This window comes from Rattus rattus, chromosome 1 (genome assembly GCF_011064425.1).
Source record: "Rattus rattus isolate New Zealand chromosome 1, Rrattus_CSIRO_v1, whole genome shotgun sequence".
Lineage (NCBI taxonomy): Eukaryota > Metazoa > Chordata > Mammalia > Rodentia > Muridae > Rattus > Rattus rattus.
This window is the reverse complement of record NC_046154.1, coordinates 233892387-233918859: the sequence shown is the minus strand read 5'-3', so window position 1 is coordinate 233918859 and position 26473 is coordinate 233892387. Positions and strand designations below refer to the sequence as shown.

Below are 26473 nucleotides of genomic sequence, written 5' to 3'. Positions count from 1 at the left end.
TATACCTGACTCTAGATTAAATTCACAAATAAGATTTGTCAGTAATCTATGGCATGACAGCAGCTATAATGCTCTTTCTAAATAAAATATTTCCTATTAGAAATCAACAGACCAGTAAATCATACATATGAACATGGAAGAATCATTTCCTTTTTAAAAAAAATTGTGTGGGGGTGTGTATACATCATACATGTGGAAGTCAGAGGACAACTTGTTGGAACTAGTTCTCTCCTTCCACAATGGGGTTTCTAGAGATCAAACTCAGGCTGGCCGGCTTCATGGCCCGTGCATTTACTTTACCCATCGAGTCATCTTGCTGGACCACAGGAACATTTCTGCTAGTCTCTTCACAACTTCTTTCAGGTACTATTTTATATTTTCAGCTTAACAAAATTTTAATCTGTTACAGACATGAGAAGAGACCTCAACAGAAGAGCGTTTATCTAGAACAGGTCAACAGAGCACAGCTCACAGCTGACTAACCATCATCTGTTTGTAGTTGTTGGTAGGTGCTCCTCAGCTGGGTCAAGTACAAAATAGACTTCACAACACAATGCCAAAACACGCAAAACTGGAGGTAACCAAGTGGCCTTTTCAACCTGTCTGTCTAGTAGTATGACTAGCCATGAGAAAACAACTCGGAGAAAAGAAGTGCTTGGTTGCTCTGCTGAATGAATGTATGGCATAGACAGAGGAAGCAAGAAGAGAGACAGCACTGAACCTGTGCTGTGAGTGATCGACAGGTATCCCACCAGCACTCAATAGGGAGAGGACACCTCAGAGAGGAAGTCATGCCAAAAAAGGCAAGATGTTTACAGAGCACACACACAGTGTGCTTGAGTAGGTCTCTATGACTAGGGTGCATATGGAGGGATGTGGCCAGTGACTCCACATTCCTGTAAGCTATGTTCAACAGTTTAGCACAGATAGATAAATTAATAGTCAGCCTATTTGGAGAGGAAGTGCCAAATGCTGTGGTCATAGTAGAGAACTGATCAAGCATGGACAATCTATGGAGACAGCTATTGATAATTAAGATGCATGAATACAGAGTCTGGAGGCGGGGCTGCTCAGTGGTTAGGGGCACCTTTGGTTCCTATCACTCATATCAGGCAGCTGACAATCACCTTACAGAGCTCCAGAGGAGACAATGTTCTTTCTGGAACACTGCACATGCACTCACACACATTCATACTCACGCATACATACAAATAATTGTTATTCATATGTCACCTACTACACAGAATGTACGAAAGATATGTGCATCCTGACATATCAGGGGTTCTGTCAGAAAGGAAGATTTCTAATCCTGTTTTGGTCACACAAACCAGTAATCTACTAATTAGAAATACCTTGCTTATTACCATCTAGTGTTCCTAATCCTTGCATGTATTCTTATTTGCCATAGCTGCTAACTAATTAACCTTTTCAAAGCATGGCCAAAAAAAAAATTGGTGATCAATCAAAAAAACTACTAATGAAAACCAAACAAGTTCAAATAAACAATTTAAACTGGTTGTATAAGACACCCTACAGTATTGTAGTGAACAGTATGATGTTGTACTTTGCCTAAGCGCTGTATCAGAACCTAGAGTCTCCAGGGCAGATGCTCTAGTCAAGAGCTGATGAGCCATATCCAGCCCTAACACAGCCCTCACAAAGAGCCAAGTCTGCCTCTTCCCTGGTGCTACTCAAAATCTAAAACAATGTGACTGTGGTCCATGCCACCTGGCTCAAGTCACATATTAACTAGGCCTTCTTCCACACAGTATAGGACTTAACCCATCTTTCTGAAACCTTTAAGGAAGGCACCTTCCTTCGTCTTGCAGGACTAAAGCCTATGGCATCAGGCTGGGAGCACAGAGCAGGCTGTGGTGTTAATAAACACCCTATCCTAAAGACAACTGAACTCAATACTGCTCTTTCATGAACACACTGTTCTCTTCCCACTCCCAAAAACCTAACACACGGTCCAGAAGAAGAGTGAAATCTGTGTCTTCAGGTTAAAGTGGCCATTGCTGCCATCACCAGTTTACAATTACTTAGAACTTAACACTCTCAACCTCCCTGTCTCAGGTGTACACACTTACAGAGAGCCCAGAAAGAACTTCTCAGTGTAACTCCCCCACCGGCACCCCTTCTCCTCAATCATTCAACTTATTCTGGCCCAGACACCGAAGAACTGCAGTGAACACACCCCGCACCGTGTGCTTATGTGTTCCTGTAATCCAGCCTTCTGGAGGAATAGACGGGAGGACAGTAACTTTGAAGCGAGCCTGGGCTACCAGGTAAGACCCTGTCAGTAGCAATCACAAAGCAGGGAGCGTGTGTGTGATAAAGGTGGCTTCCACTCTTCTAGTAAGTTTAAGATGCACACTGAGCCCACATAAGAAGGACTGTCACTTCACCGTGAGAACTCCACTGAAGAGCAAGAACAGATCCAAAGGTAAAAGGAGCTGCCTTTCAACTTTGGTCTCTGATTCCACAGGCCTAAAAAAAAACTCATGCAAGAATATGCCTCTTGCAACTGTGGTCACATGTAAAAATGAAGCAAGAAAACATCTGTCTGGAGCTGGCCTCGAATGCCTCTAGTTCTTCTCCAAACCAGGTTCATAACTCCCACCCACAGAGAGAAAGCCAGGGCCTGAGGCGGCACCCAGGGACAAGCAAATTAGCATTCCCAAGGTCAATTGCTGACAGGCTTAATTGTTTACAGCAACTAGAATCAGCTGGCTGCTGCAGTTAGGAGGCTTAACCTTCCAGCTTGCCCAACAGCATATGAAACTGATTTACCACATCAGCTACAAAATATGAAGAACTGTAGATGTGGATTCAAATGAACACACAACGTTTTATACAGAAGCAAACGTAACAGGATCCTCAGAAACAATGCACTTTTTATTTTAAGCTGGCTAAACAATTAAGGGAAAACCCTAAAATACTAGCCACAGCTTCAGCAGAGGAGAGACAAGTACAGGAGAGAATGAGAAAGTGGCTCATTCTTCCACTGGTTTGACTGAAAGTTCACCAGAACTGCTAAAGAATTGCAGATCTAGCTGACTTGGCCATCTTTTATTTCTTACCTTTCACTGTCACAGAGAAGTGAAATAGCCTATGTGCCTTTTGTCATCTCATAAAGTGTTGTATGTGGCTAATAAGAATAAGCAGTGTAGCCAGCTAGTCTGGAGTCCAGCGTACTTGTAGGATTTTGATTTCAGTGCCCACGCTGTGCCAAAAGAACTCTTTAGGAGCTTCCATATTTATGACATGTGAAAGTAATATTTTAGTTTTATGTACTTTACAATTTTATTTATTTGTGAATATAGATGTTCTGACTGCATGTATGTCTGTGGACATACTATGAACATGTCTAGTGTCTGGTATAGAAGCAGGTATGGTATCACCTGGGTTCTGGGAATTGAACCTAGGTCTTCTGAAAAAGCAACCAATCCTCTTAACCACAGAGCTATCTCTCTGGCCCTGGAAAATAGTTTCAGATACACTAACTAGGTTAAATAAAACATTACAAATCTCTCCCTCCTCCATACTTTATGAAAGAGAGACAGTAGAAAATTTCAAATTACACATGTGGCAAACAGTACAGTTTTATCAGACTGCACTTCTGCATATAAGTAATGGTACAGAAATATACAGCATGAATACGTAACTTCATCTGTGACTACAGAAACAGGGAAAGAACAGTCTGCATAATGATCTCTAGAAGAATCAAACTGCTTTCAACTGTTATGTGTCATCCTCATAAAAGCTCCTTTCCTCTGACCACAAGACATTAAAATTTTATGTCATTAAAAGAGGACTATAGTGTTTCACCAAAGGCTCCTAATGTTTTTCTACTTCTGCCTCCGTTGTCATCTCTGCATAGCATTCAGCAAGCATCAGTCCTTGCCAATGGCCAGAGACACGATGTGATGCTGGCCTGGCTTTTTAATCTGACTGAGAGACTCTTAGCTAGCTTTTTCTGTTTTAGTCCTTTTCATCCCCAGTTTGATCACTGAAATCTAATAGAAGGCTCAGCTCCAATGGCCAAGAAAAATGAGAAATAAAACAACAGAATCGATAGCAAAGGCACTGTCAAAGGCCTAGAAAAATCTAAACAGTATTTAGGCACTATACATAATCTGTTTTAAAAAAAAAAAAAACAGAAACTTATACCAAAATGAGAAATGCTAATGTGAACAGGAGGGTTTAGCATACAGACCAGGGCAAGCCAAGTAGCTTTACACATAACCACCATGCAAAAATGATGCTGGCTCTTACAGTTAGGCCAGTACAGTGGGTAGAAGAACATCTGGAGGTGTTGAGACATCTGGAAATGTATGGAGTGAAAGAGACTCCAAGGTAAGAAAGAGGCGGGGAGGCAAAGAGCAATCTAAAACAGTTTTCCAAGAGCCCTTTAGAAGGGAACTGCTCAACGTTGTATCTAGAGATGCCAACAGGCAGTGTATTTCACACCTTTAACCTTCTACACTGTTCCAAATGGAACTGGAGAAAGGACAAAATTATGAATATATATGTGAACAAATATTTTAAAGTGATTATAAAAGTTAACAAATCAAAACGCACTAGTTGAGAAAAAAATGCCACTTGTTTTATGATTCACATGAGATGTACATTTGCTTTCATATATTTTAAAAGAATCACATTTTTAAAGATTTCTTTTTTGGTGTTTTATATGTGTGGCATAAAACATTTGTTGCTTCTATGTATATGCAAAACCTGTGTGCCTGGTGCTCTTAGGGGCCAGAAGAAGGCATGGGGTCCCGTAGCCCTGGCAGAGGTTGTAGGGCAGCCAGTCCTCTAAGTGGTGAGCCATTTCTCCTGCTTCTGCATTTCTGGTTTGTAACAAGTCCTGCAGCGATTCCTGAGAAACTGAATGGCACAACTCAAGTAATTGAAGAGGAAGTCATGGAGACAGAAGCAGTGTGAAAGGCTACAGCGTCAATTTTCCTACAGCTTCCCTGCCTTGACAGAACCAAAGCATCTTTATTTGTATGTATCTGGAACAGAACGGGCTCCAGAGTGTTAAGTTCTAAGACTATGATTAATCTTTTATATAACCTAAACCCTGACCAAGACCTAGGTCAACTGGGCAGACGACTACGCTCTAAAAAGTGTTCTGATGCCATCTAGTGGCAGGTCTCCTACAGCAAGGGACATGGTGGCCCCTAGACCAAGAGCATTAGCAGCACCTGGGAATTTGGAAATGCCAATTCTGGCTATTCAGAATTACTGAAACTATGGAGGTAAGTGAAAGTGATCTATTTTCACGAGGTCTCTCAGTAGTTCGGATGCACCCTCAAGTTATAGACTTCTGCTACAGACAGTCCTTAAGTCTCTAGAGTTATTTTTATACACCAACAAATGAGTTCATTTTTAAACTGTAAACAGTAACTCATTTTTCATTATGAATCCAAATAAATCTTATTAAGGAACAACCTTAAAAGCCTTAAAAGCCATCTACAAATCCAATGTGGTAGTTAGTGCATGGGAGGCGGGGGCAGAAGCAGGAAGATCTCAGTTCAAGGCCAGCCTGGTTTACAGTGAGTTCCAGGAGAGCTAGAGCTAGTGTCTCTGTCTCTGTCTCTGTCTCTGTCTCTGTCTCTGTCTCTGTCTCTCTCTCTCTCTCTGTCTCTCTCTCTCTCACACACACACACACACACACACGTGCACACATGCACGCGCACATACACACACACATGCACACACACACACACACACACACACACACACACACACACACACACAAAGCCATCCACCACCATATATCTAGAGTTCAACACCTAGTATGCATTATATAGGTTCAAAACTCTAATGAACACCAGAGGGCTTTGTCTCCAGAAAATCCATCTTACGGGATTTGCACCATTAAAATAACCAACCAAACTACAACAGAAATCATTCAAATCAAAGAGCTACATAGAACAAAACCAAACCATTACCGGCTCTCAGTATGAAAGGATATATGACACATTGTTGTGACTAAAAACAGAAGGAACAAGGGCCGGAGAGATGGCTCAGAGGTTAAGAACACTGGCTGTTCTTCCAGAGGTCCTGAGTTCAATCCCCATCAGTGATGGTTTGTATATGCTTGGCCCAGGGAGAGGCACTATTTGGAGGTGTGACCTTGTTGGAGTAGGTACGTCACTGTGGGTGTGAACTATAAAACCCTCATCCTAGCTGCCTGGAAGCCAGTATTCAGATGGAGATGTAGAACTCTTAGCTCCTCCCGCACCGTGCTGCAAAGTTCCTGCTTTGATGACGATGGACTTTCGATGGACTGAACCTCTGAACCTGTAAGTCAGCCCCAATTAAATGTTGTTCTGATAAGGGTTGCCCTGGTTATGGTATCTGTTCACAGCAGTAAAATCCTAAGACAGACATCATCTATAATGAAATCTGGTACCCTCTTCTCGCAAGCTGGCAAACATTATATACATAATAAATAAATCTTCACAATTTAAAACAAAACAAACAAATGGAGAAGCTGGCTTCCTTAAATATCAACTTAGAAAACATCAAGGTTCAGTAAAACAAGTACACAGTGTACTTCAATGATTCCACTGCTTCGATTCAGCTTGGAACAATAAAGAGTATCACTTGTGGAGGGGAATAACTGTGAAGAGCTATGTGGCTTATGGCCCATGCTTCAAATACAAGAGGACATCACAGACTTGCTTTCTACTTTGTTTCTATTTGGACCTATCAATGTATAAACTCAGACATGCAAGAAACAGCTAGTTAAATCTAACGCTGTAAGATCTGCCCATACTGCTATTTCGAACAGCTTTTCTCTTTTCCTTTTCAAACCTTCTCTTAGCAATCTTTAACAACGCCCCCCATTGTCACTTGTCCTTACAAGGCTCATGAAGGCTCTATGCTGTATAGTGTATGGTCATCTGCCATCTCTGCTAGCTCAAACACTTTAGCCATTCATCAGCCATTATGCCCATCAAAAAATTACATTTGACTTAGGTTTTCTCATTTTAAATCTAAAATAATACAAACTCCATAAACTGGTTAAGAAGTATAGAAAACACACCAGATTATGCTTGGCATATTACTAACAGCAGTGTTACCATTTGGATAATCAATGCCCCCCAAAGGCTGTTTGTTGTATTTTAGATGGGTGCACTTGGGAGGCCTCATTGGTAGATGTGGATGGAACCTTTGAGAGGAAGGGCTTTGTGGGAAGTGCTTAGGCTGCTAGTGGGAATTGAGATGCTGACCCTTTCCTCCTCTCTTGTTTGCTGGCAGGGACTGCAAGTTCCTGCCACAATGTGCTGCTTACTGAAGATCCCAAGAGATCACAGACTGGAACCGCCAAACAATGAAAAGCCTTTAATGTAATGATCTCAGGTGTTCTGTAATGGTGTCACAAAGCTGACTGACTCACTTGTTGAGGGTTACTGCTGTCCACAACTACTACAAGGTTAAAAGGGGGGAGGGGGCCGAGGTATGAGTTAGTGACAGGTAATTGGGTTCGAATTCAAATTCTCTTTCTGCATCCTAGGCTTAACTTATTTTAACTTAATGAGAATCATTTTCATGCCAACAGATTGAGGAGAAGGCTGTTTATTTCACTCAGTAATGGTCACTACCTAAACCTTTTCCTTTGGCAGGATGGGCCTATCTTATCTATGGTAGCTCCCTATGCTTCTCTTCGGACAGAAGCTTTTAGAATGGTTGCACCAGGAGGTTTACCCCAGGTCAGGATTAAGAAAGATGCTAATGGCAATGGCACATAAACGTACACCTCACACATTTTTAAGACATACACCACAGTGCAGGGAAATTCCACCAGCAAAGGAAGCAGGCAATACTAATACTACACCAAACACTAACTTTTGGGTCTTCTGCTGAACTTGAATAAAAAGTTGCTACAGAATGTCCAACAGTGAGGATAACTGCTCAACGGCCAGCTTCCTCGGGAGAAGTTTGCTAGCAAAGGTGAAGTCACTTCTCCAACCACGGCTTTTAGATTCCAATACCCAAATGCTTAAATGCCTTAAATGCTTGACTGACTCAGTCACTCAATAAGCATTTCCAGAAAACCTAAAACACAGAAGTCCAGGGCCAGGCTCTGAGGCAGGAAGCACATGCCTCTACAAGAATCCTACCCTCACGGAACAATACAGGTCAGCTACAGAACTAAGACCCTCAATACAAGGAAAGGCAGAACAAGTAATTGTTTACCTAAGGAAGCCTGAATATTGCCTGTACTGTCTGATTTCCAAAATCCCAAAGTTCATTAACATGTGGACACATGCATGTAGGTATGAATGTATACATGTACTGCATCCTAGGCAGCAAGTGACACACTTGTCTTTATGGAGGAAAAGCTATCCATGCACATCCATGTTGTTATCTTGATTAAACTTTTACAATCGCTTCAGAAATAATTATCATTTTGTCCTTTTACTAGGCAGCTGCATTTGGAGAAAATTTAGACTGTTAAGAGGTATGCATTTTCCTATTGGCTGCCTTAGTCAGAAATGACAACTAGAAGCCAGCAGAGGGCAGTACCACACAGAGTACAAATTACAATGCCCAACTTTTAAAAGTGTCTATGCCAGCTCCTAAAGGACAAATGGCTCGCACGTGCTCGCTCTCTCTTGTGCGCTCTCTCTCTCTCTCTCTCTCTCTCTCTCTCTCTCTCTCTCTCTCTCTCTCTGTGTGTGTGTGTGTGTGTGTGTGTGTGTGTGTGTGTGTGTGTGTATAAATAAAGTACAGGGATCTGGCGTTTGTAATCCACTGACATAGATATAAATATGATGAAGGAGTGAGACAACTAGAAGAAAATTTGTGTTACACAATGACTGAGACAACTTATAAAAGAACTCATTTAATTGGGGCTTGCTTACAGTTTCAGTGGCTTAGTCAGTCCATGGTCCTCATGGTGGAGAGTGTGGTGGTACACAGACACAGTAGCTGGGAGATCTACATTAGATTTGAAGGCAGCAGGAAAGAACCACCGGGCCTGTCCTAGGCTCTCCTCAGAGAGTGCCCCCAGTGCGGTAATTCCTCCAACAAAGCCTATTCTAACAAGGCCACACCTCCTAATCCTTTCAAACAGTGCCATTCCCTGAAGACCAAGCATTCAAATCTGTGAGCCTAAGGGCAACATTCTAATTCAAACCACCACACAGGTCATATCAACAATAGAAGGTGGGGGAACACTGACAATAACCATGGAGCTTAGCTGGGACAGACAGACATAGACTGTAATCTGAGGAAACAAATTTAACAGTGTAGTACATAATAGGCAATGTGAGTGGCAGGAAGAAAAACAGAGCAGAAAGAGTGGGATAAGGACTGTTATACTCTTAAATTCTGAGGGTTAAAAATACACCAGGCAAAACAATTAAGAGCACATTTTCAGAAAAAACTGTGTGTTTGGGGGCTAGAGAAGTAGCATGTTGTAATAATATAAAAATAAAAAAGTATCGGTGTCTTTTACCCCGCTGGGTCTACACCTCGGTACCCCAAGATATCTGCTAGTTATCTTGGCGGAAACACATCCCAGCCGCACACTTTCCTACACTCAAACCCTCACATAAAAGAACACACAACACAATAATCTTAGATCCAATTGGTAAGATATAATTGCCCACTTAAACATACAATGCCCGGTACTATCCATCCCTTGAGAACATTAATAACAACCTGTAAATACACAGAGCAGAATCTTAACATCACCTGCCATCTGTCCTGCCACGGCTTCTCCCCTCTCTCCTTCTCTGTCCTGTCTCTCCTCCTTCCTCTAGTCTCCTCCTCTTCCTTCATACTTCTCTCCCGCCCATCCTTCCTTCTCTTCCAATGACAGGCTTCCTTCTATCCTGTACCCGCCCCTCACCAGTACTTTACAAATTCAATGGAGAGGTGGTTCTGGTGAAGTCACCTGAGTTCTGAGTCCTAGACTAGGCAGCTGTCCTTGGGGCAGTGGAATTAGCATCAAAATACAGTAACTTCAGGGCAAACCACAACAGTAGCACAGTTGCATGAAACTCTGGGCTTGAAGACAGCAACATATAAAACTGAGCATACTGATAAACACCTATTATCTCAAACTCTCGAGACAGAGAAAACTGGAAGACCAGAAGTTCAAAGTAATTCTCAGGGATATAAGGCCTGGACTTAAGGTCAGCCTTCCTGGAACTGACCCGGAACTTCCTCTCTGCTGGCTAACTTTTACAGGGCTGAAAGGATCTATGTAAGCTGCTGGGGGAAAAGAGTTATCCAAAGTCCTACTCAATGGTAAAGCTTACATACTAGGACAAGGTATGCAATAGCTCCATGTCTGTGATGATAGTAAGCAACTGTTTCTACTTGATCTGAGGCCTGATCCAAGGAGGGAATGCGTGCTGTACTGTAAACCAGGTTCAAGGAGTCCTAGGGAGGGCCTACGCCCTCCGGGAGAAAGTACCACTACTGTTGGTTTGGTACATAGACAGACTGTCGATCTGTTTTTAAATATCTATGGTCACACCCACACATCAGTGTTGCTCTCAACGCTGGCCAGAGAAGCTTCTTTTTGCAGCAGGTCGCAGTCAAGGCAAGGAATCATAACTGATCAAAGTTCTGAGCACATGTGGCACTTGAGTACTCAGCCCTAAATGGGGCAGTATATCACGCTCTGCAGGTCAGGCAACACCATGGAAGAAGGTGTGGCAAGAATATAAGAGCTAGAGTGTGCAGACGAATGCTCTGAAATGTCTTCTGAACAGAAAGTTGCTGTACTCACAAATTCACAATAGCTACAGTTACCTGCACAAGATCAAGCCAGTCATACATGGACAGAGGCTCATGGGGCTCCAACTCCATGTGAAGAGCTATTGGCAACTGATGGCTGCTAAAAATAAGGGGAGTCATTTTTCTTCAGAGATGTGGCTACCAGTAGGCTCTCAAGTTCCTACAAACAGCAGCAATTGGACTCTGGGTTGTAGGGTTTTTTGTTTTTATTTTAACAGAAAAAAAAAATATTGGTGCGGGGAGTCCCTAAAGGGAGTGGTACTTGGGAACTCAGTATAGATATGATCAAGATACACTATACAGATGTATAAAATTGCCAAAGAATAAAAGATTAAAGTAAGTTTTTTTCAAATTTACACAATAAAACTTTTACAAATTTTCAAAACATTGGCTGTTCAGGAACTGGCAGCACGTAAGTCAGAACACTGAAGTACTTCTATCAGTCAGGTCTGTGCCTGAAATCTGACAGCTGTCAATTAGCCAAGTAAAGGTTTAGTCTCCTGCCATTACAAGCTTAGACAAAGACTAGGTCAGTATAATGACATCAAAATGACCCAGCTGCTTCCCACCAGGACTAGATTCAACTGCATTTAAAAAATATAGTGTGTGTGTGTGTGTGTGTGTGTGTCCGCGCGCGCGCGCGCGCGCGCACACACACACGCGCCACGCCACATGCATGCAAGAACTCTTGGACATCAGAAGAGGCACTGGAGACAGATGTGAGCTGTCATATGGGTGCTGGAAACTAAGCCCAAGTAAGTTCTCTGCAAAAACAGTAAGTGCTCTTGGCTACTGAGCTCTCCCCCTGCCTCTCTCTGTCTGCTCTGTCTCCTTTCCTCTCTTCTCCCTTCCTCTCTTGTCTATCCATTCCCCACCCTAGGCTTTCAGCTCTAATTTTAAAAACAGAAAAAGCTAAAGCCAAGAAAGTCTACTCTCTGACGTGAGAACAGTGTATCCATGGCAAGTTGAGAATTTCATGGGCTGGAGGGATGGCTCAGTGGTTAAGAGCACCTACTGCTCTTCCAGAGGTCCTGAGTTCAATTCCCAGCAACCACATGGTGGCTCACGACCATCTGTAATGGGATCCGATGCCCTCTTCTGGTGTCTGAAGACAGCGACAGGGTACTCAGATACATAAAATAAGTAAGTAAATCTTTAAAAAAAGAAAAGAAAAGAAAAAAGAAAGGAAAGAAGGAAGGGAGGGAGAGAGGGAGGGAGGGAGGGAGGGAGGGAGGGAGGAAGGGAGGATGGATTTCCTTATGTGCTGTTGTTGGATTGTAGCTCAGTAGACAGCCAGAGCTCTAGGTCCAGTCTCCGCAGTACGTAAAGCAGGCATGGTGCTCATACCTTCAATCCTAGCTCTGAGATGAAAGCAGGGAGAACAGAAATTCAAGGTCATCCTTAACTACATGTGAATCTGAGGCCAGCATGGGCTACATGGAACCCTGTCTCCAAAAATTAAATTAAAATAATTAAGAGCTGCTTAGTTTTATACCTTAGCCAGTCTGTCTGGTTCCAAATAGAAGAAATTAATCAGACACAGAACAATGCAGATGAGACTTCTTTATTAGGACTTCTAGCTCAAGTGAGATGCAGAAACAGCTTTGAGTAAGAATAGTCAAGCCAGTGTCTCCCCAAATAAAAAAGGGGGTATCCAATAAAAGAAAAACTCTGCCCAAGTCAGTGTGAGTTTTTCCACACAAAAGATGATTCCAACTTTAGAATGTGAGGTCCTGCATGTTCAAGGTCTAAGCTCAGGTGCAGTGTTCATGAGTCAACTCTGTCTATGGCATAAGGCAAATGCTTGAGAGGCCAACCTAAACTCACATGAGGTAAGCAGATACATTTTTCCTCTAGGAGAATCTCAGACAGTGTGCTTTTATCATATTCTTTCTCTCTCTCTCTCTCTCTCTCTCTCTCTCTCTCTCTCTCTCTCTCTCTCTGTGTATATATATATATATATATATGTATGTATGTATGTATGTATATATATATATATATTTTTTTTTTGGACAGGGTCTTACTATATAGCCCTGGATGGCCTAAAACTCTCTACATACAATAGGCTGGCCTCAAATTCAGAGCAGTTCGCCTGTCTACCTCCTGAGTGTTGGGATTAAAGGTATGTACTAACACAAAGCATTTATGACAAAGCATAATGGCTCATTTTCCTATGCTCAAGTCTACGCCACATTAATTTCTAATTCTGTGGCTTTAGAAACAGTATTTAACTTTACTAAGACAGACCTCTCTCATTCAGAAAGTTATGATAACTTTATTTCTACATCACGGGACTCCTGATGGAATCAAGTGAGACTCCAAGTGAAAACATGCTATCGCCAGCACACTGAAAGTCTAAAACAAATCACTTACTGACTTTATCATTATGGTCATTACCACTAATACCGTACTTGGACATAGATCAAAAACTATACTGCCTGATTAGAGTAACTAGTAACTTTCTGCCCTGGAGCTTCAGAATCCTAGGGAAACAGAAAATCAATCAATCAATCAAAGTACTTGTCAGCCTGGTTATTTCATTCAAATACTATGCATTCCAGTTCCATCCATGTTCCCATGTTCTCATAGTTAACAAGATTCTATCCTTCTAATGTCTGAATGAATGCATATATATATAAAATGTATACATAATGCAATACATATCAGGTGATACTATGTTGTATCAACCTGACAAGTTACAAGTAACCATCACAATGTCTAAGGTATGCATAAAATGGTTTGGATATTGTATAGTGTAGGTCTGTAGCAAACCACATGATCCCCCCCAAAATATGTACTCTTATTTGCCAATTTTTAAAAGGTACTGAGAAAAAAATGTCTCAAATTAAAACCTATATTTTTCTATAAAATTTTTGAGAGGGCTTGTAATTTTATTTTTATATAACTTGGGTCATGAGGAACTAATGTACAACAGACAATGACTTTTGTATGGGCATACACATACACACACATACACACACACACACACACACACACACACACACACACACACTTAAAAATTCCTGTGAAAGTGAAAAGCAACACTAACAATTTGGAAATATACCAAAATCTTCTTGAATTTTAGGTAACATTTAAATCGACAACATATGCTTTATATTTAATTATATTAAGCCAAATGCTCGTTAATTAAAAAACTTCTCCTAACAAACTCTTGTGATTGCCCGAGGTTTTGTGTCTGAAAAGATTTTCTTATGCCATCTGCCTCTTGTTCATTAGCATCCAAACACAGTTTCATAAGGCAGAGGTTTACATGCTATGGCTTAGAAACCACAAGTTCACAGATCAAAACCATGCTCATAATAATTTTAAGATGTGTGTGTACGTATTTTAATCATGTGGAGAATTTGTACAAAATTGCTCTTGATTACACAAAAGCCTTATAGGAAAATACTGGCAATACATTAGCATAAAACACAGCAATGGCACCTAAGGTCACTAATATGAAAGTTACTGTGACATTCTCCCTCATGACTAACAGTATAGCAAATGTCACTTTCACTTAAGAATGTCCTTTGATGAACTAACACATCTTACTCTATTTACTATGTCTTGACTGCTAGGTTTATATCTTCATAGTGTGTGATCAAGTAGTAAGTGTAGATAAAATGCTTCTACGCTGATGGCTGAATAGGAATGTGCTTTGAGTGTGCTACAGGCTAATATAGCTGTGTTTCCATGGTGCCTTTAACTGCAAAGCACAGTGGTAATAGGCAAACTAGGCTCACTGACACGTGACTATCTACTGAAAATGGAGAATGTGAGTCTGAATTGAAAGGACAACACCTAACAGGCTTTGTTGCAAATAATGATTACTTTAAACAAAAATTCCAATCTTGAAGAATTTATGAACACCTGTACTGAGAGCTTGAGATTTTTCTCATAAGCTCACTAGTGATAGCAAATTACCTGTATCCATGGTGGAACTTTAATCCCTGTCTGTTTTCCAATGGAGACTGTAAACTCTGTGAAGGATTTACTTAATACTCCTCTGTGTCCTTTTTAAATCAAAGCACTGACTTAAACATAGAATAGTTATTTTGTAAATGTTTATCAACAACCTTGGTATTAAGGTATGAAAGTATGCCTTTTTTAATTAAAAAACAAGTATTTGCTGCAAAATTAATCCAAATAAAAACAGATTTATTTGTGTTCATGAATGTTTTATCTACATTCATGTGTGTGCACCAGACATATGGCTGGTGCCGGTGAAGGTTAAAAGAGAGAGTCAGATCTGGAAGTGGAGTTATGGTTACTCTTGAGTTAACATGTGGGTGCTGAGAACCAAATCTGGGTCCTACCCAAGAACAGATGTTCTTATACACTAAGCCATTTCTCTAGCCCACCAAATAATTTTAATGAATACGTAATTACCATGGCTCTAAAGGAAAGGTTGGCAGGCTATATAGCCCAAACTGTTCAGCCCTATTTTTGTAAATGAGGGCTCTTAGAATACAGCGTTCCCATTCATATTTGTTACTTTTCTATCATGACAAAATACCAAGACCAAGGCAGCTTGTTGGCAACGCTGTATTGAGGGCTTACTCTTCCAGAGGATTAACAGTCCATGATGGCAGAAGGAAAGAAAGTGGCAGGTGGCTAGAGCAGCAGCTGACAGCACATCTTGAACCACAAACAAAAAGCATACAGGGAAGGCACAAATCTTTTGAAATTTCAAAGCCCATCCAGGGTGACACACTTCCTCCAACAAAGGCCACACCTCTGAGCTTCCCAAACAAGTCTCTCAAGTGAGGACTAAGTATCAAACACATGAGCCTATGAAGGCCATTCTCATTCAGTCCACTTATGCATTGTCTAGAGTGGGTTTTACTCTGCAAAAGCGGACTTACCAGAGTTTATGAGACCTCATGGCTCATAAATATTTGAAAATAGTTGCTACCTGGCCCATCATAAGATAAAACCAACCCCAAAATATTTTATGAACCTTTTTGAAAAACATTGTCAGCATTTCTTTTCAAATGATAACGAAGTAGCTGGTTACGTTGATGTGAACTTGTAAGCCACCATGTGGAAGAAAGGGTAGGAGGATGAGAGTTCATGGCCAACCTCCACCACATAGGGAGTTCCAAGCCAGACTTAGCAACAATGAAACTCTTTCTCAAATAAAACAAAACTGCAGGAACTATATTTTTATACCAATACTATACTTCTTACTTAAGGCTAAAATAAAGAATTCTGGCTGGCTGGTGGTGTGCACACCTTTAACCCCAGCACTTGGGAGGCAGAGGAAGGAGGAGTTCCAGGTCAGCTTGGTCTACAAAGTGAGGTCCAGGACAACCAAGGCTACACAGAGAAACCCTGTCTAGAAAAACTGGATGGATGGATGGATGGATGGATGGACGGACGGACAGATGGAAAATTCTGTAGCCAAAATATTTAGAAACTGTTAACTTAAATCTAGAAACTTTTGGTCTGTTACTCTCCTCCACCTCCAGGGCTGTATTCTAGCTCTTCCCTTATTCCTTAAGGTTCTATTAAGACTTCAACAAAAGCCAAGTATCTATCGTCACCAGGAATAGGTTCTAAATCAGATGAGGCAGGGTTAACACACTTAGAGACCATCGGTGACTTCTACTGCTTACCCATGAATGAATAACTGGGATGGAGATGGCCATCTTGTCCACAATAATTACAAAAGCTGGGCAAAAATACATGTGATGACTACTTGCAGATTATGCTACAATAGCCAGACCAGAATGATAATAAGTACAGACAAGGAGACACCTGACTGGAGATTAACCCTATGATCCCCTCCCTTCCTGCATGCACTAGAGAGGAAGGATCCACATGGAACACAGAAGCCTAAAAGGATGAAAAGAATCTGGCGGCTGTAGCAGCAAGAGCTTGCAAGACAGAATGCTGGAGCAAGCTATGACTCAGCACAGGGACTCCGTTGAGTCTGATACTGAATCCTAAGACGCCGAGGAACAAGTACTATGAAGCAAACAACACCCAAGTCCAGAGAGTACTGGGAGACACTTGAATTTCATCTATCCAGAGCCCAGCTAAGTTGCTGAACTCTCAAAGCAATCAAGGCTCCAGAAGGCTTTACCTTGTTACATGATGTTAGCCTTACTAAAGGCCACTGTATTAGTCATAGTTCTCTAGAGGAACAGATTTTAGAGAGTGAAGCTCTATAGAGAGAAAGAAGGAGAAATAAGTTATAGGCTGTGGTCCAGCTAGTCTAACAATAGCTGTCTACCAACAGAAGGCCCAAAAATCAGTCAGTCCACGAGGCTAGATGTCTCAGCTGATCTCCACAATACTCTGGAACCCCAAAGAAGTAGGCTCTAAAGCCAGTGAAGGGATGGATTTGCCAGTGGGAGTGAGAGCAAACAGGCAAAGAGTACAAGCTTCCTTCTTCCATGCCCTTTATATAGGCTGCCAGCAGAGGTGCCAGCAGATAAAAGGATCTTTCCTACCTCAAAAGATCCAGAATAAAACAGGTCTTCCCACTTCAAATGATTTGATTAAGAAAAAAATCCATCGCATGTGTATATCCAGCCACTTCAGTTTTAATTAATTCCAGGTGTAGTCAAGTTGATAACCAAGAATGACCATCACAGCTACCTTAAGCCCACTCTTAACAAAGAGTATCAATACTGGGATACAGCCACCTGATCCACAAATTATTTGGCTTTCCACCAAAACAAACTTCAACTCTCTTTAAAAGAAGATATTTGTTTGTTTTCTGTTGCTGTGATAAACACCACAATCAGAAGCTACTTAGGGAGGAAAAGGTTTATTTCATCTTACAGATTATAGCCATCTATCAAGGGAAGCCAAGGCAGAAGCTTGAAGCAAAAACCAGGCAGGAAACACTGCTTACTGGCATGCTCTGTTACTTTCCTAATACAGCCCAGGCCTATGGGCCTATAGATGGCACCGCCCAGTTAGCAATTAAGAAAATGCTTCACAGACATGGCCACAGGCAAATATGATCTGGACATGTCTTTAGTTGATTGAGGCTATGTCTTCCAAGGTGACACCAAGTTTGTTTTAAGTTGACAGCTAAAGGAAGCCAACTAAAACAGAAAGCAACAAAACTTAAACTGGCAACAACGTATCCATAAGGAAGTTAGCCTAGAATGACATTGAGAAAAAGGACACTAATGACAGACAATGATTTTAAAAGAGCTACTAGAATCATGGCCCATGTAGTTGAGGAAGAAGGGGCCAGTGACATGCCTCAGGCAATAGCGTAGGCCTGATGATCTGAGTCTGATTCCCTAGAACCTACACAAAGGTGAAAGGAAAGAGCTGATTCCACAGAAGTGTTGTTTGAAGTACAGTGTTGCCAGGCATGTGCACACACACATCATGCAGGTGCTCGTGTGCATGCACTCTCGCGCACACACTTTTTTTTAAAGAATGAAGAGAGGAGGCTGAAAGATGTTTTGGGGCATAAGAGCACATACAGCTCTCACAACTGTAGCTGAAATCCTAAAAGGAAAGGAGACTGGCAAGAGGGAACTTCTGGAAGAAATAGTACAGAAATTCTTTCAACTGGACATTTAAGTTCTTAGAGTCTTAAAACTCAGTCAGGATAAGTAAAGGGAAAAAAATGTACATCACGAATTGTTCAAAAACTATTTTTGAAAAAAGTAGGGAAAAAAGATATTACTCCTCTGGCTCTAAATATGTCAAAAAGTAATAATAACTCCAACTCAAAAAAGCAAAGAACATTGTTCTCAATCTTCTGCTTGAAAAGTAAGAATTCCACAAAGCTGAATCCTTGTTTTGACTGAGGCTTTCCTTTGCCGGTATCCCTGGCATCTGTGGAGTCTTTTGCAGTTGAATCAAGTACAAACAACACAGAGTTAACATAAGGGAAAGGATACCGTCCCAGCACGTGTACAGACCTCCCAGGTCACGTGTATCACACACTTTAGATTGCATACTTTCAGTAAGGAACTATAGTATCTGTGTTCACAAATTTCCAGGGCAGTTCTGAGTGGAGGATAACTGCACTACATGGCTATGAGATGTTACAGAATAAGATGAGAAAATGTGTCCAGTGGAATTAAAACACTTGTTCCAATTATGCTCAAAGGGCATCCTCAGAGTACTGCAACCACAAGTTATCTCAGAGAAGACACTCGCAAACACAAAACGTTTTAAGGAGTACTTACTTTGGGTCTCCACAAGGTCCAAGGCAACACTAGAAACTGTGTCCATCCCAGAGCTGATACAGGACTGGAAGGTTTTTAAGGAGGAGAGAGCTGACTCTACGCCACTGAAGGATATGTACCGGGTAGAACCTGAATTTGTACTGGACCGTCCTGGCATCTTGTAATTGTTACCTAAAATTTCAAACACAACAGTAAGAGTTCTAAGTCAGAATAATTACTGTACAAGAAAATAGCAGAGCCATAACATTCAAAAACGACTGTATTCAATGCCCAGTGCTACAGTTACTGCATGCAACACCCAGAGAACATCATCCGGACAGCAAACACACACTCAGTGTAACGCGGCAAAGGTAACTACCTGCATTTTTAAAGAGAATACCCTCTTTCTTGATGCTTCAACCCTACAAACCCAGTTCTTAGTAGTTTAACACATATAGATAGAAAAAGAAAAAGAAAGAAAAGAAAGTTTAATAAGATGAGATTTTTTTAAAACCTATAGTTTTTAATGTAACTAATATATATGCATTTTTAACTCTTAAAAAAATTAACTGTTCTGACAGCCTCCCTGAGTGCTAGTAGATTAGTACCTGTAGTTATCCCAGATTAGTAAAAGCAGAATTTCTAGGTAGACCTGTCTTCTTACAGTGGTTTATCTAGTATAGCTGAAGTTAATACTCTTATGCTAAATACTCCCTTATTTATACTTTTAAACACTAACTCTTTAAGCTTTGGACCCCTCGCCTATATGGACATATTTGCTTAATTCAGGAAACTCCTGAAATTCAAGCCATTGAAAACAACTAGCAAAGTGCAGAATTCAAAATGATTTGTAAATGACAAGCAGGCTGCTGCTAAAGCTGTGTGGCACCATAAAGGGAAATGGATTTTTGGAATCAGAGAGATACAACATGAAGCCAGGCTGATGAGACCACAAGCTCATTGTCAAGTCCTTCGGAACCTCTTTGGGAGTAAAGAAGCCATACTCTCGGTGTGGTCTAGCCTCTGGTCCACAGTCTGCATCAGACTCACTCTCTTTCCCTTTCAAGAGCAGGGAGCCATGTGGGCTCTCCAGCACTTCCTCTCTCATAATACCAGCTTTATTTCACACCTGGACTGCCACTGCACTTTTTCTAGTATTGCTTTCAGTTAGAGATATCCACTTTTTCCACAAATACATATTGGATGCCTTACTATGTAAATTCTTAGGCTCATGAGAAAACACAGGAGAGCAAAGGGTAAGGTCCTGACTTTTAACTTCTGAGGTTACCAGTTTTACATAAACATCCCCAATACCATTAATTGCTAACTCAAATAGCTTGGGTAACAAACATTTAGTAAGTATCTTCTTAAATACCAGGCAACTTTTCTGAGCATAGTGGCTTTCCAGGTAAATAACCCAAGACTTCTGTTTTCAAATGCTAGATGGTTTATTCTAATTCACTGAAAAACTCTCATATGCCAGGCAGTATTCTAAGCACCAGAAATATCCAGCCTCTGTTCCACAAGAGCTCAGTAGTTGGTAGGAACCAAACATACAAATATATCATTGAAACAACATCGATAACTTGTAAAATGAAGGGACAGATGACATGTCTCAGTCCTCAACATGAGGGAAAGGCATTAAAACATACACGGCAACAGCAGTTTGAAAGAGCATATAACCCAGGCAGCTATTTCTTAATTACAGAAAATGGGCCCTTTTCTGCTTTTGCTATTCTGACAGGGTCTCACTCAGTAGCCCACACAGGCCTCAAACTCATGGCAACCCTCTTGCCACTCAAATGCTGAGACTACAGGCATGACCCACCCGCCAGACCTAACTTAGAAATACTCCATGACACCTGATACTCCAGATGCCTGACACTTCCTCATCCATTCTGCACTAAAGACCAGAGCTAAAGACCTTGATTACTGTTTCACTGAGAAAGTGTAAAGCGCCATGAAGAGGCATCCCTCCTCACCCACCAGCCTCAGTTCCTCTGTTCCGCTTTCTTCTCAGGCTGAATGAACTAACGGTGCTCACTGAGACCACCTCCGCTCCACAGTAGATCTTCTCCTTTCCTTCTCTCAGATCAGCAGATTTCTCCTCCCCCACACCACTCTCCATAGCAAACCAAGGAAATGCTTCTCTAATCTTAAAGGAGAGCATCCTCCCACCCTCCTCTTTGATTACTTCCCATGCTCCTGGCTTCATCCTGGCAGCAAAACTCTCCTGTAAGCACGCCTCCATTTGTCTCAAAGTCCTGTCCTCCAGTCCTGGCCTGGGAGTCTGCCAGGCTCCCGCCTCTCCCACTTAATGGGACCTGCTCTCACGGCCACTGCTGCAATCTTTACGCCTTCCTCAGGGAGCAACACTTCCATCTGCATTCCTTCAGACTCTTAGCTCTTTCCATCTCTTCCAAGTCAGCTGTCTAGAGCCCCAATCCTCCCCACACTCTCACGAGTACACTCTTCACTTCACCTCCCCAAGGCTCATCTGTCTACTCAGGTCTAAATGTTTGGGTCCTCATCCCCACTTTACAAACGAAATCCTAATGTCCGAAGTGGTGGTTTCAGAAGATAAGGCCTTTGGAGAGGTGACTAGATCCACCCTCCAGAATGAAATTAGTCCCTTATAACGGATGCTCTGAGAGCTCTCTTGCTTTTCTATAACCCAGGAAAACAGCAAGGACATGCCATTTACAAACCAGAAAACATGTCTAATGGTAAGTTGGCCTCAGAATTCTCAGCCTCTACAATCAAAAGACATTTGGTTTTGATGCTTTTAAAACTACTAAGATATAATTGGTTTATGGACATCTGAACATTCTAACACTATTCCTTGGGGCTTGGTTTAACCTAGGGTTTGGAGGGATCTCCTACCAGGGAACATTTAACATCATGAGGGGACGTTTTTGACCGTGGAACTGGAGAGGATAGGGATGGGGGACACAGACTAGCATCCATGAAGTAGAGGTCAGATACTGATAAAATTCTAGGAAATACAGTACAGTCTCTCACTACAAAAAAAAAATCATCTTAAGACAAAATGTAATCATCACATTGGTTAAGAAACACTGATTTAAACTGACCTCTTCTTGGCTCCTTTTTCCAATAACATTGATCTTTTTGTTCCCAGTACCTACAGCTTCCAAGACAATCTACAACGAAGTTCTGAATTTCCTGAAGTCTCACCAAGCTATTGAGCTCAGCGCACTATTTTGCTTCCCTTATATTCCTAGAAGAGTGGCTGTCAATTAAGCCATTTTTTTCATGTAAACAGGAAAACACTGCTTCACATGTTTCTGTACAGCATTACAGTAGGCACAGAGCAAACAAACAAAAAGTTAGACCTCCTTTAAACCCAAGGTGCTCTCACAACTCCAACAGTTATGTCTCCTTTTTCAGCGTGCCAGCATGTACACACCCTTCTCTCTGAAGCCTTCCCTCGCCATGGCTCCTTTTCTTCACACGCCTTCTCAGTTCCTAACGCACATCTCTACTATATAACTTAACACAGCTAATTGCTGACATCTGCCATTCCTTTATGTTGGGACCTCCTTAAACAGAAACATACATTAGGAGGTATGAAACGTCTCCTCATGAAAATGAAATGATCAGGACGAACTCGTTAAGTTACCAAATTAGCAATAAAACTGCCATTTCAGTCTGCCCATGCCCAATAAGGTTGCCCCCACATTCCTCTTCCCCCTCTTCTTTCACACCAAGGCTAACACTTACCTCCACCTGCAGAAGTGAAATGGCACCTGTGGCCTTGAGTACCTCTGAGCTAAGTGTTCATGCCTCTGTTTTAAAAGTCAGTTCAAAACAGTTTTTGTTTTGTTTTGAATTACATAGTGGTAATCTTCTCCACGAGAGGCGGTCGTGGGCATAACCTGCCTCCATGTAGTTGCTGCGGGTGAAGAGGGCCAGGCCTAGGTTCCCTGAGCACAGAGGGAGATGACAACACCCGCCAGAACCCCATGGCCGTTCCTCCTGGATCTTACCTGGCTGTCCCACCTAGCTCAGCGATATCTTGCCGAACGTCGCACACCCAGACCCCGATTCCTTTCCTCAGCCTACTTCTCCAGTGGCTGAAACGCCCCGCGCGCGCTCTGCGTCATCATTTAGCGCCCGCGAACGATCACATGATGCCCGGGCCCGGGCCGCCGCCCCTCGGTCACGTGACGGGCTGGGAACCAGGACAGAAACCAGGGTCCGGGAAGCTGACTCTCTGCAACCCGGGACTCTAGGAGATCTCTGGAGCGCGAGAGGGGGACCCGGGTGTCCAGTTTACGCGGCCAGCATCGGACCGCTGGCAGGTGAGTCGGAGGCGGGCCTGGGGGTTCGAGGCCCTTTCCCTCCCCCGAGGGCCACGTCGGGTACTGGTCCCGGGAGCCACCAGGAAAACCTAGGGCTTGCAGGGTTGGGGTTGCATGCCTGACGTTCACCTATGCCTTCATGGAAACCGCTCTTGCACGCTTCTTTGAAACTTTAGTGGTGATGCTCAGCTACTTGGCCCATAGCTGAGCTTGTAAGTTTTTCGCAGCGGTGCCTTGCTAATGCGACTGATCTTTCACTTACTCTCCAGAAAATCAAGGAGTCACTGACGTGAGGGTGGACGAAAAGGTGTTAAAAGTCCTGTCACGCACTGTGAGTTTGTGCAAGTCGTTCCTCTACACCTTAGCTCTCCCCACCCCCCAATCACCTGAGACATGGCACCATAGCTGGCAGGTGATTCCACTGGGTCGTACTTCTTCTATGATAGGAAAATTAAAAGTTGAACTCATAAAAAAAAAAAAGTTGGACTCTTGATTTCTTTATAGACGAGGGATAGTGAAGGAGTTTTATTGCCTCCTTTCACAACCAGGGACACTTGCCTTAGGTCAGCTGTTCTCAACTTGTGGGTCCCTTGACCCCTTTGGCAAATCTCTGTCTCCATAAACGTTTCCACTATGATTCTTAACAGTAGCCAAATTACAGTTACTAAGTAGCAACGAAAATAATTTTATGGTTGGGGTCACCACAACATGTATTATTAAAAGGTCAGAAAGGAAAGTTGTCTTAGATGTTGTTAAGAATTACTGAATCAGGGCTCGAGAGATAGCTCAACAACTAAGACTGTTCTTCCAGAGGCCCTGGGTTCAATTCCAAGTACCATATGGTGATTCACAACTGTCGATAACTCTAGGTCCAGGGGACCCAACACGCTCAGACATAGATGCAGGCAAAACACCAATGGACATAAAATAAAAATAAATATAATTTTAAAAACTCAGTGATCAAGCTTATTCCAGAACTTCTATGAGAGAGTATCCATTATGGGTTTGAGACTGCTTTCTTTAGGGATCTGAAGTTTTGTTAAAAAGATAAAAAAATAAATAAATAAAATCCATCTTCTTTTGTCATCTACACTTTAATTTACTAAAGAAATTTTGTTCTGCAATTTCTGAGTATCAGGATACCATTCTTGAAAACATGTTCCTTTGACAAGAGGTTCTTCCTATACAAAAAAATTAAGGTTCCATGCCACGGTCCCAAAGCTGCCGCACTTTGTAACCTATAAAATATTATTAAGAATGGAATTAAGATTTGTGCTTTCATTCCATGCCATTAACAATTCAGTTCAACCTAGAGTGAGAGTACTGCTGTTTGCACGTTTTCTTCCATTGTGTGAAAGCCAGCTCCAAAAGAATGATTCAATGTAACTTCTTCTAGAATGTTTTTTTAACCTCATTCAGGAAAGGCCAAACTTGCATTAGCCTTTATAAAATTTACTTCTCCACATCACATCTTGTAACACTCACTGCTTTTGTCTTAAATGGCTACATGATTAGGCACCTGTAATGATGGTCATTTGATTCTATGACTCTGGGCCAGTTTAGAAAATATTCTTATGAAATAAGTTACATGAAAAATGTAACTGGTCCTGGTTAGATCTACTGTGTCACAGTGCAACTAGATGTGCTAATGTAACTGAAGTGGTTTATTCTTTCTATTGTCTTGACATTAGTCTTCAAAAGTGTAGCAAGGCACTTGCATTGTTAGTAGTTTGTTTAGAACTCTGTGTTCTTCGTGGAGGTAGGACAGATTACAAACATGATTTTTCACTAAAGAGGGAAATTGTAATAGGTGTTTTCTTTCACATTAAAAAGTTCTGTTAAAACACTAGTTTTGGTGCAGGTTTAGGTAAGGTAATCACCTTAGTTAAAGGCCCATGAGTTTGTTGAAGATTGCTAAATATGTTCGATTATTTCTTATGTCTTTTTAATCAGTCTCGTTGTTTGTTTGTTTGTTTGTCTGTTTATATAGAATCCCATTATGAAGCTCTAGCTAGCCTGAAGCTCACTATGTACACAAGAGTGGCCTCAAACTCCTAAGAATCCGTTTGCCTCTGCCTTTGGAATACTGGTACTAAAGGGGTGTGCTACCATACCCAGCCTTGAAGTATGATCTTCAGGGCCAAGAGATTGACCCACAAGTCTTGATTTACATCGTCATCTCCGGCCTGATCTTCCCTGAATGTGTACATGCAGGTGCTTAGTCTGTCTCTCTGTCCCTTGGGAGAGATAGGGAAGAGGGTAGATATCACTGCTTTGCTGTAAGCTGCGTCCTCCGGGATCCAACTGTCTGCTCTATGGTGCTATGTACAATGAGGCAGCAGTTGTGCCTTCTAATCATAGCTTGGCCCTTGCTTTGTGAGGGTCGAGTTTTATCCTAACTTAGGGTGAGTCTGGTCTTCAGTGGACTTCAGTATGTCATCATTTTACTCATTTTGGATCTTTCCTCCCTTTTCCTCTCTCATTTCTCATGCCAGGCCATATCAGTACAGGAAGGAGAGCTCACCTTCTTCCTCTCAGCAAAGTAGTTTTAAGAAGCAGATATACTGAGAATACTGAAGTCACTTGTTGAGAATGTATACCATAGCGTCTATCACAGAGATCCCTAGTGAAAGATGTCCAGGCAGCTGGAGTGACCTCACAGCATCCTTTGCTTGCAGACTGGATCCAGACCACCTCCATTAGCTCCGTGTCTATGTCCGGTTCACTCTGCTCCAGACACCTTAGGCACTCTACTGTTCCTAAGCACTGTCTTCATTACTTTTCTGTCGCTGTGGAGAGGTAGCATGACCAAGGCAACTTATAAAAGAAAAAGTTTACTGGGGGTGCATGGTTTCAGAGGGTGAGTCCATGATCACTGTGGCAGAGAGCATGACAGCAGGCCAGCATGGTGCTGGAGCAGGAGCTGAGGACTTACATCCTGATGCACAGGCACAAGGCAGAGAAAGGGCTACCTGGGCATACTGTGGAGTTTTTACACCTCAAACTTGAAACTGTCCACTCCAGGGACACACCTCCTCCAAAACAGCCACATTTTTAAATCCTTCCCAAACAGTTCCACCACCTAGGAACCAAGAATTCAAATCAATGTTTCCTCAAACCATAAGCACAGCTGCTCCGTGTCTGCCCTCAGACCTCTGTACTTATAAGCTATGTGCGGAGTGCCTTTCTCCTGGGACTGATCATTATCTATGGATGTGGAACTAACTTCCC

General features: G+C 42.0%; 1 protein-coding gene across 6 annotated transcripts in view; it reads right to left on the bottom strand.

Annotated features, from left to right (window-relative positions):
- Positions 1-19098, bottom strand: part of Nsmce2 (NSE2 (MMS21) homolog, SMC5-SMC6 complex SUMO ligase) — a 213562-nt gene extending 194464 nt beyond the window's left edge. For all 6 annotated transcript variants that reach the window (XR_004389413.1, XM_032915890.1, XM_032915892.1 and 3 more), the window contains exon 1: positions 18942-19098. Coding sequence is in view for 5 of the 6 variants with exons in the window: in XM_032915890.1 (XP_032771781.1) it covers positions 18942-19098 (157 nt within the window). In the remaining variant the exon portion in view is untranslated. The remainder of the gene's footprint in view (positions 1-18941) is intronic.
- Between the last annotated feature and the right edge of the window lie 7375 nt (positions 19099-26473).